At 46.3% G+C, this 9,683-nt stretch overlaps 1 protein-coding gene across 1 annotated transcript in view; it reads left to right on the forward strand.

Moving 5' to 3' along the window:
• LOC135810400 (CUB and sushi domain-containing protein 1-like) overlaps nt 1-9,683 on the forward strand; it is a 187,479-nt gene that overhangs the window by 20,438 nt on the left and 157,358 nt on the right. Inside the window, exons 4-6 of the mRNA XM_065323893.1 lie at nt 4,356-4,547; nt 8,495-8,680; nt 9,037-9,237. Of these exons, the coding sequence (XP_065179965.1) occupies nt 4,356-4,547; nt 8,495-8,680; nt 9,037-9,237 (579 nt within the window). The remainder of the gene's footprint in view (nt 1-4,355; nt 4,548-8,494; nt 8,681-9,036; nt 9,238-9,683) is intronic.

Consider the following 9,683-nt stretch of genomic DNA (forward strand, 5'->3'; position numbering starts at 1 on the left):
TAGGAGTTGGCCGATACAATGGTGGCCTGATATGCCATCAGTTCGGAGAAACAGCTGGGTGCATGCGAGCATAGTACGAGCATATATCTGGACCAGGCTTCTAGCCATGTAACCAGGTCGTGAACATGCCTACGAACTTTCTCGACATGCCCGCCAGAGCTGGGATCCAGCAGCTCAACAGTCCTGGACCCACTGAAATTCAACTGAATCGTGTCACGCTTTGGTGCCCCAAGAGCTTCCGGTAACAGTGTATTCAAATCAACACACTCACCTCGCAAAATCCTCTCTCTCTCACGTGAGACGGCACGTTCAGTGGATGAGATAGAGAGCCAGCACCCGGACCAGTTGGCGCAGCATTTCCGGTGGGTACAGCCATGGCGGGGAAGGCTGCGAGGATCCGATGGTGGCAAGCAGTGGGGAGACCGTTTCTGCCAGGGCGGCGGTGACGGCTTTCTGGACTTCGTCAGATATAAATTGCTTGAATTGTCCGCCGTCGAGTGGTGAGGCAGCGTTACTCGGCAGCTCGGGGTCCGCAGCCGAAGAAACAGGTGGGTCGGGAACAGGGCTAGGTGCTGCGCGACGGGTTCTATTCCTGGTGCCCGACATGACTAGGCAATGACAGTTCGGTCAGCAAAAGACAAAGGCAGCAGGATACAAGTCGGGCATGAGCCAAAGCAGAGAAGACTCAAAACTGAGAATGGCAAGGAGATGTGCCACGTTGCGGACTCGGACCCGATCAAAACTGAACTAATTATTGTGATGGCGTACGCATAAATTAATGTGATGCACAGCAGGCGGTCTTGCCGGTCGCGGCAAGGCGCGCTAAACAAGTGCCGCGGCCAGAACCGTAGAGGGCGCTGTTGCGCAGCAGATACGTAGTCATGGTAGTTGCGAGATGTGCGCCTACGCTAAACTGAATTCATTACATGAATACATCATTAATAACTGCACATTTAAATCTTAGTTGTATTGGTTTAAAGATAAATGATGGGCATACATTGGGTCAGCCAAGGAAAATACCAGCGGAAGCAGTACAGCAAGAGTCGGAAAATAGAGAAAATATTGCAACCTCAAGCACATAAAGGAATTACCCAAAATGTGCAAATGTGAAGAAACCAAAACACAATAGTGCAAATATTGGAGCTATCCACTGTAAGGCCACTGTTACAATGCACATTTTTAAAGCTCAAAGTTGGCTCCTTTCATCCCTGGGTGGTCCTCATTGCCCCGCTACAACAGTTTCGTCTAGACACCCTCTCGGTGCCGGAGATGGGCAAGGTACAAAAGTGGACTAAAACATGCTTTGAAATTAAGTACAAGAATGGGGGATCACGCGGCTGCTCACAACAAAAACTTCACATCCAAAACAACTATGTTCGCACTCCGATCAAATTTACCATGTAATGTAATGTAAGCCAATCAACTGGTGACCAGCAACTTGCTGAGTCCATCTAAAGAATTGTCCAAAGAAAGCCATTGCGTAGACCATCTTCATGGCTAGTCGCAGCAAGGGTACCTCCTAATATTTGAGGTAAACTACCACCATCAGGCGCGTACGCAGGGGGGGGGGGGGTTCCCGTTGCCCGGAAACCCCCCAAATGTTCCAAACGAGCAACGTTTTTGGGCATTTATTGGTAGGGCGCATGATCGATCTGGCAAGAATGCAAAACTTCAAAAGATCGTAACTCAGTCAAATCTCGCTCAAATCCAACGATCCAAATATCCACAGAAAACTCTCAGCTGTCGGTTGAAACAATTTGTGAAGCGCTACGAGCAATGTATCGTGAGATAAATCATTCGTAAATTGAGCCGCGGTCTCAGCAATTTCAAAAGCGCGCAGTGCGATTTGAGTATCGAGAATTTGAGATTTTCGTCGCGCTGATTTGCTCAAATTTGCAGGGGCTTCCCTTGGGGTATTTTCAAGAGTACACAGGAAAAAGTCGAAACTCTGCGATCAAGAAAAACGAAATCGCTGGAGCAGGACGTGTTTGGGCCTGTTTGGGGCATTTTTCGCACCGTCGCTGCACTCTACCGCTATAGCCTATGGGCTATACTGGCTATAGCGCTGGATATGTATATCACTGTACTGTGTCCTGGCTATCAGGGTCGACCTCATTCTCTCCCTGATACCTTTCCACTTCCAGGAAGCCCAAGATAATGAAGATTGAGTGAGTAGAACTGAACTGAAGTTATCCAAACAACACGAAAAAATGCATAATTTTGAAAATTTCCTAGGGCTCTTTAGGAAGGGTTAACCCGACTGCTGCATGGACGATAAGTGCTGCGAATAGTGATCATGCACCCTGGCCTGAGTAGCTCGCTTGGCTAATTGAAAGTCTGCTGACCTGGGCCACATTATGTTGCTAATACATGCACAACCCCAGTCACAGCGCAAAAGTTGGTTGAGTTTGGCCGTCAGGAGGCCAGCGCAAGGTATCCGGGGCGCGGGTCTGATTCCAGCGAGGGGCAATGTGGTACCCCGCAGCGCAAGGGTAGCGTGATACCCTAAGCCAACGTGCGTGCTGCATGAGTAGCGTGATACTCGCCGAGCGCTTTTGCTGTTGCCTAGCAACGCGTTTCTGTCTTTCCTGGGCCCCCAGATGCATGTTGGGTGGCCCTGCGCATGACTGCACGTTGTCATAGCAACCTTGGAAATCTCAAGCCGGTTACCAACAAGCTAGGAATCAGACCAAGCCGCCGAATGCCCCCGCCGGCCCCCGGCGCTTCATTGCAATTGAATTAATATTTTGTCCAGAATAGTGAGCTAGGACAGATCAAATACAATGTAGCTTGGAGTACCATCATGCTGAGTGGCACTCATTGTGAGACGTAGGATAGTGTAGAGCGATAATAAATACCAGGAGGCGTGGGTGGGAGGGAGAAATTGCAAAACAGTTGGATGCACGCAGCAGCACAGCTAGCAACAGAAAGAGCCGTGGATGGGTTTGTTCCTGTTTTTGATGGCTGTGGCCATCCGTTCGCCCAACGCTCGTGTGAGTACGGCGTTTGTTTGTGCTGCCAGCTCGCGTCCGGCGTTTGTTTGTGCTGCCAGCTCGGGCCCGGTGCGCGAGTGAAACCGAACCGTGACAAAGGCTTTCGCTCTTTAGTGCTATTTACTGGCTTTTCATACGATGCCTATTGATGTCTAGAGACATGCTGTCTAGCCTTCCCCTGGTACGCATTCACGGGGCTTTGTTGAAGTTCGTGCCGTGAACTGCCAAAGGGAATTGTTTGAATGGTGCTGGGGCGAGTGCGACATTACGGCGTCCCTGCAGCCGGCCTAATCGCGTTTGTTGCCACAACCGATTTTAAAACTAACACACTTACACACACTTTGTTACTCGTTGTTTGGGATTCGGTTGAAACCCCCTAGAGGTGACCCTGCGTACGCGCCTGACCATAGTCTGCTACAACACAGCGCCAACAAGTAGTCTTGAACAAACTATCCAAAAATCATTTGGGGAAATGTTAAAATGTTGAACTCTCCAATGGCCATACTCTCGCGGAATCCAACCTCGCATCAGGAAAACACATGCGGAGCGCAGCCACTTGCCTGTTTTCTAAGCTACCAGCACTGAAACAAAATGGGCGTAATAACTGCCCTAGCAAACCTTCAATGAAGTCGCCACAAAGCGCCACTTGCTGAAAAAACTGAGCGCAACATGACAAAAAGGAGACCTGGTTTACAACAACAAATGAGCAAGAACTGCAACAGTCGCACAAGATCTGCCAGGAAGTTCTTGGGCATACACAGGCAAAATGTGCATCCAAAATCTCACTAGAGCCACTTCAAATGCAGTATAACTGGTCAAGGCGACCAGTTGTTCCTGAGGACCAATGAATCTGGGACCAATGGAAGTTATCTCCAGTCAACTGAACCAGGATAAGAATACCACCTCTATACAAAGACCACATTTAGAGGGTTCCTTGAGCAGTCACCTTAGACAGGTTTCACTGTATAATACCCAAACTACTATGGATTTAGATACAAACCGCACATGAAAGGAAACTTGTTTGGCCATTTCCGAAAATGGTAAAATGGATCCATTGTTTGTCACTTTTGCATCTAAACTCTTCACATGTATCATACCAATATTAGGGAGGTTAAGCTCATAAGCATTGCTTCTAGGACAGAGGCCTGGAGCAGGGAGGAGTATCTAGGGATCAGTTTCAAAAACATATTAAAGGTGGTGCAGCTGCAGACCTACGTTTTGTGTGATCGTAAGTAGGAGAATGTGATAAAGACATAGGGTTAGAGAGATGATATGAATATTTTTTACATGCATACTGGTGAATGACATCAACATGTTGCTCTTTGAATTGAAGAAGTATTCTACTGTGTTCTTTGCTTTCAGCCCGACAATGTCCCGCTCCAGGAAAACCTGATTCCGGACAATATCGTGTAGCACGGCAAGGGCAATATGTCTCGAGACCTTTCCAATTTGGTGACACTGTTTTATGGTTTTGCAATAAAGGATTCACAGGAAATACCCGTGCTGTATGCCAGGCAGATGGTAGATGGAGCAAGAACACACCAACCTGTACACGTACGTACTTTCGGGACTCTGATTGGAACCCACTACCAGTTTGGCCTTTGTTTCTAATCATAATTTACAGCAGTTTCATACTAACCTGCAACATTTTACCTTTTTCAATACAGTGGAGATCGGATATAACGACTTTGTATAATTATAACGACAGATTGAGTTTAGCGACGCAATTCTGTTGCCCTAGTCGTTTAGTAAGTCCTTTGTGAAGATCGGGTTTAGTGACAGGTCGAATAGTGACATTTTGTTCTCTCCCAAAGGAGTGTCGTTATATCCAATCTCCACTGTATTTCAGTAAAGAGAGAAAGGACCAATAAGTCGCAAGTTATGACTAACAGTTCACCAATGTAACGAGATATTATACAGTCAGATAGTGCGACAACAAGGCACAAAACTGAAAAGGATATTGAGGCATTCAACAACCTGACACTTTCGTGGCGAATCCCTTCCCTTCATTGGAACTTTCTGCAACTGAGCCTTCCAAATTGGAAGATTGTTGGTTTGCGCTTCGTAGATGTGTTAGAGTAGGGTTGCTGACTGATGATGTCTCAATATGCCTGTCAGTTTTGAGACGTCATGGGAAAATTTCTGCTCTAGTGGAAACTCAAATGAAGCCGCAATGAAGCATCACTTGCTGAACAACAGCACATGACAAGAAAGATAAACTGGTCCACAACAACAAATCAGCTAGGATTGCAACAGTAGCGCAATATGGCCCAGAACGTTCTTGTGTACTAGACAGCTACTGCACGAGAATTTAAAAGAGGGCATGTCCGAGAATACCAAAGTATTAGGCTAAGTCGATCTCTCCGATTTTGCTCAAAATTTGCAGATAGGTTCCCATTGGGGTGTAGATCGACTGTGCAAAGCTCTTGAAAACGTTTCTGAAGGAAACCTTGAAACTCGCATACCCCGAAAAATGGCCGAAAAATCACATCATTTGGCCCAGTATCAGCGAGACTCGACCTTCGGGTGAAAATCATTTTTGCAGGAAAAGTCATTTCTGCAACGGCAAAAAACTCTTGCTTCGCGCTCTGCACATTCAAACAAAAAATTAGTTCATCGCAACAATGAATGCTTTTGATCTTCCTAGTAGTAGGAGAGTTCGCTCACGATGGCCAGCTAGCTGTCTTCCGGCTCTGCCAGAAGCCATTAATAGCATTATATTTCCTAGGCAGGAATCGTCGCGTCTGATAGAGAACGACGACAGTTTACAGAAGATGTTTTTGTCGACGCGCAATTCCTATTTAGCGACGAGAATTTCAACTTGATTTAGGCGCTCCGCCGAAGGAGCTCTCTGCTGGCAAAAGTACTTTCTGACATCTGATAATCCTTGTAGGGCCCTTCTGAACTTAGTACAGCTCCGCTCAGGGGAAATACTGAACGAGGAGAAACTAGTGAGGCGACGGCAACAGAGGTAGACGAATTGAAATGCACTGGATCAACTCGAGTCAGGGCGAAAGAGCGCTGCCGCTAGTGACATGATCTGAATTTTTCCAGTCTCCCACACTGGACTCCGCGGTGAACACCAAACCCCTTGGACGGGGCAAGAGCTGAACATGATTGATGAGCTACGAAATCTCTGCGCTAAGTTCTGGAATCATGGCGCACTGACGCGCATGCAGCCAGTTTCCCACAGAGCTCAAACTGGAAGTAGTCACGAGAAAGCTTTTGGTCTCTGTTGTTCTGCCTTGTGTATCTATCCATCCATCTATCTATCCATCTATCTATCCATCTATCTATCCATCTATCTATCCATCTATCTATCCATCTATCTATCCATCTATCTATCCATCTATCTATCCATCTATCTATCAATCTATCTATCCATCTATCTATCCATCTATCTATCCATCTATCTATCCATCTATCTACCTATCTATCTATCTATCTATCTATCTATCTATCTATCTATCTATCTATCTATCTATATATCTATCTATCTATCTATCTATAAGGAGGAAAACTACCTTGTGCCAGCGGAGAGGGCTCAACACAATAATGTGGAGCACTATTACAAACAAAAAGGCACAATGGAGTTTTACAGATTTGTCGCAACTCAGAGTTTCTTGCTCAATGCAATCATCAGGCGACTATTACATGCTCAGTGGGACTTAGCCAATATAAAGCATAGCCTAGCGATAGCTGGTTGGTGTTTGATTCAGCACAGAAAATATTGCCATGATGGCCGTGTGGATGGTTGCTTAGGTGAGGGAGCTATTACAGCACCGGGGTATTAGCGCAGAAAGTGTAGATTGCTATTGAATATAGAAATGGAAGGTGTGAATTTGTAGACAGCAGCCAGTGTGTGACGGTAATCCCTCAGAACTGTTAAAGTGTTATTGGTGATGCGGAGGGCTCTAGGCTCACGCGTATGTGCTCGCTTCAGATCGTGTCACAGTATACTGTATGTTTGTTTTGCAAGTGCACGCAGGTGTGTATGTGTGTACATGATTGTACATGTATGTGTGTGTGCATATGTGTGTATTGGGGATGTTGCACACCTGTGATTATGTCACGGCTGCACTGTGGCTTTTGAGTAGGAATTTGTTGGCGTGTCAGCATTTTGATACGAGCTCACTCCTCTTGTTCAGTAGCGTTGTCTTGTCCGCGGTGATGATCTGCAGTTTTTCTTCCGGGCAGAGGTTGCATCTCTTGCTGATGTTGCTGTAGGCTCGGCGTTTCTTCATGATGGACCATCTGATTGATGTCTGTTTGCCTTTGTCTTTCATTTTCCATGTGTATTTCGAGAGTTCGGTGGCATTCTCGTACTTTGGATGGCGCATAGATGATGTGTGGTTGTTGAAACGGTTCTTGAATGCTGGCTCCGTCGAGCCGATGTAGTGTTTGATTTGGCCGTTGTTTTCTCTGGTGCCTTCCGCTTGGTAAAGGACATTTGTTGCCTGACACTCGCCACGAAGGGGGCAGTTCGGCTTGACACGGCAGTTACAGGGTAGGTCAGGTTTCGGCTGTTCCAGTATACGTTTGTTATGGCCGCTGATGAATGCCGACACGTTGGGCATACACGAATAACTGATTTTCACGGTATTTGAATTGAAGATTTTCGCCAGCCTCGAGCCTCTGGGGAAATGCCGCTTGACAAGTCGTAGGAATGCGGCTCCCACATCCGTCTGCACGTTTCTGGAAAAGGGCGGGTTGAACCATATTACTTTGCGTTTTCTTTTTCTGTTCCTTCTGGGTGTGTTCTTTTCAACATATGCTATGTTGTCTGGTAAACCGCTCGATGCCCGTGCTGTCCTGTAAAGCGGTGCAGCTTCTGTAAATACTTCGCTGTCTGCGGAGATGTCTGACAATCGTCGAGCCACTGCTGGGGATATATTTTTCGGGATGACGGGCTGGTGGTTGCTGCTGCTGTAACGTACAAATATTGGCTAAGTCCCACTGAGCATGTAATAGTCGCCTGATGATTGCATTGAGCAAGAAACTCTGAGTTGCGACAAATCTGTAAAACTCCATTGTGCCTTTTGTGTATCTATATATCTATATATCTAACTAACAGTTATCTATCTATCTATCTATCTTGTGCAACGCTCACTGCTCTTGGAGCATTTCGAGCACTCTTGGCGGGGTTTGCAGCTCTTTATAAAAATGCTTCGCTTCACGGAAACGTATTTCATTGCGAAGAGCTGCGCTTCGGTCCTCTGAGCTGTGCTGAGGAGCTCTAACAGAGCGAAACAGTTGCTGCCCACATATTTGAGTATCTATCTATCTATCTATCTATCTAGAGTAAGGTCTGGTTCCACACAGCTGCGGAGAGGTATGAAGTTGTCTGATGAGTGCTTTCGCACGAGACTCAGAGTAACAACGAATTTCTCGGCTATCCATCGCTTGATGACTTGTGTATCTATCTATCTATCTATCTATCTTTTTCTTTCTCTCTCTCTCCATCTCTCTTTTTTTCTTTTACAATAAATATTGGTGAACAGGTATACGTTGCCAAGACCAAGGGCAGCTTGCCAATGGAGATAGCACATCGACAGGCCAACAATTTGGTAGTACAGTAAGATATCGATGTCATACAGGCTTCTACATGGTGGGTTCTACAAGTGGTGTTGTTACTACACGATGTTTGTCCGACACAAGGTGGTCTCATGATAAACCCACTTGTTTGCGTAAGTACGAAATAATTTTGTATCAGGTACAGGTTGGTGGGTTTTCCATCCCGCAACGTTGCAGATATGTAGCCCAGTCCTGGTACGGGATTGTTTATGTTCAGTAGAGGTGCTACTCTTTAACAGAGGCATACCCTATGATCAGTCTCATCAACTTGCAACCACTTTTTTAGATGCACACAACCCATAATATGATGTCGGCATTTGTTTTCGGGTATTGAATAACATTTTTCCGCCATAATCCTGTTTTCAAAAGACCCCAAACATACAGACACAGCACTTCCTCAGAACGGCGCAGCAACCTGGATGCAGTTTTTAATGCACTGCGTGTTTCTCTGTGCTTCTCTATGGAACAGCCCGTACATGTCCTGATCCAGGCAGTCCAACATTTGGCGGCTTCTCTGTTCAAATGGAAATACAGCGTGCCAGTCTGACACCCTACCTGTACAACGACACTGTCACATGGACATGTGATATCGGCTATTCTACTACTCAACCTACTACTGCTGTGTGTCAGGCTAGTGGAGGATGGAGTAACAACCACCCAGACTGCAAACGTATGTCTTCTTTTCTTCTTCTTTTTTACAAGATAGCCACAAATCATCATGGTGCAAACACCGGCCAAAAAAAGCACAGACGCACATAGCGATGGCAGCCGAAGCAGTGGAGGCAGAGCAAGAGCAGCTAAACCGACCAAGGGTCTCGGCATCCACACTGCTCATGCACGCCAAACAGAAAAATACTAAATGAAAACAAAATGAATAGGAGCGCTACAGAGCAAATGAGAAAATATGGGTATCGGCACAGTCACACAGCGTGCAAAATGGGAAGGAAAGTTTAGGAGCAGACACACATACATTGCCATGTACACAGCAGCAGGAATCCGGCATACACACATGTGAACACATGCATGCGCACACACTCTCTCTCTCTCTCACACACACACACACACACACACACGCACACACACACGCGCACACATACACACACAAACACGTGCATA

Source organism: Sycon ciliatum, chromosome 2, assembly GCF_964019385.1.
Source record: "Sycon ciliatum chromosome 2, ocSycCili1.1, whole genome shotgun sequence".
NCBI lineage: Eukaryota > Metazoa > Porifera > Calcarea > Leucosolenida > Sycettidae > Sycon > Sycon ciliatum.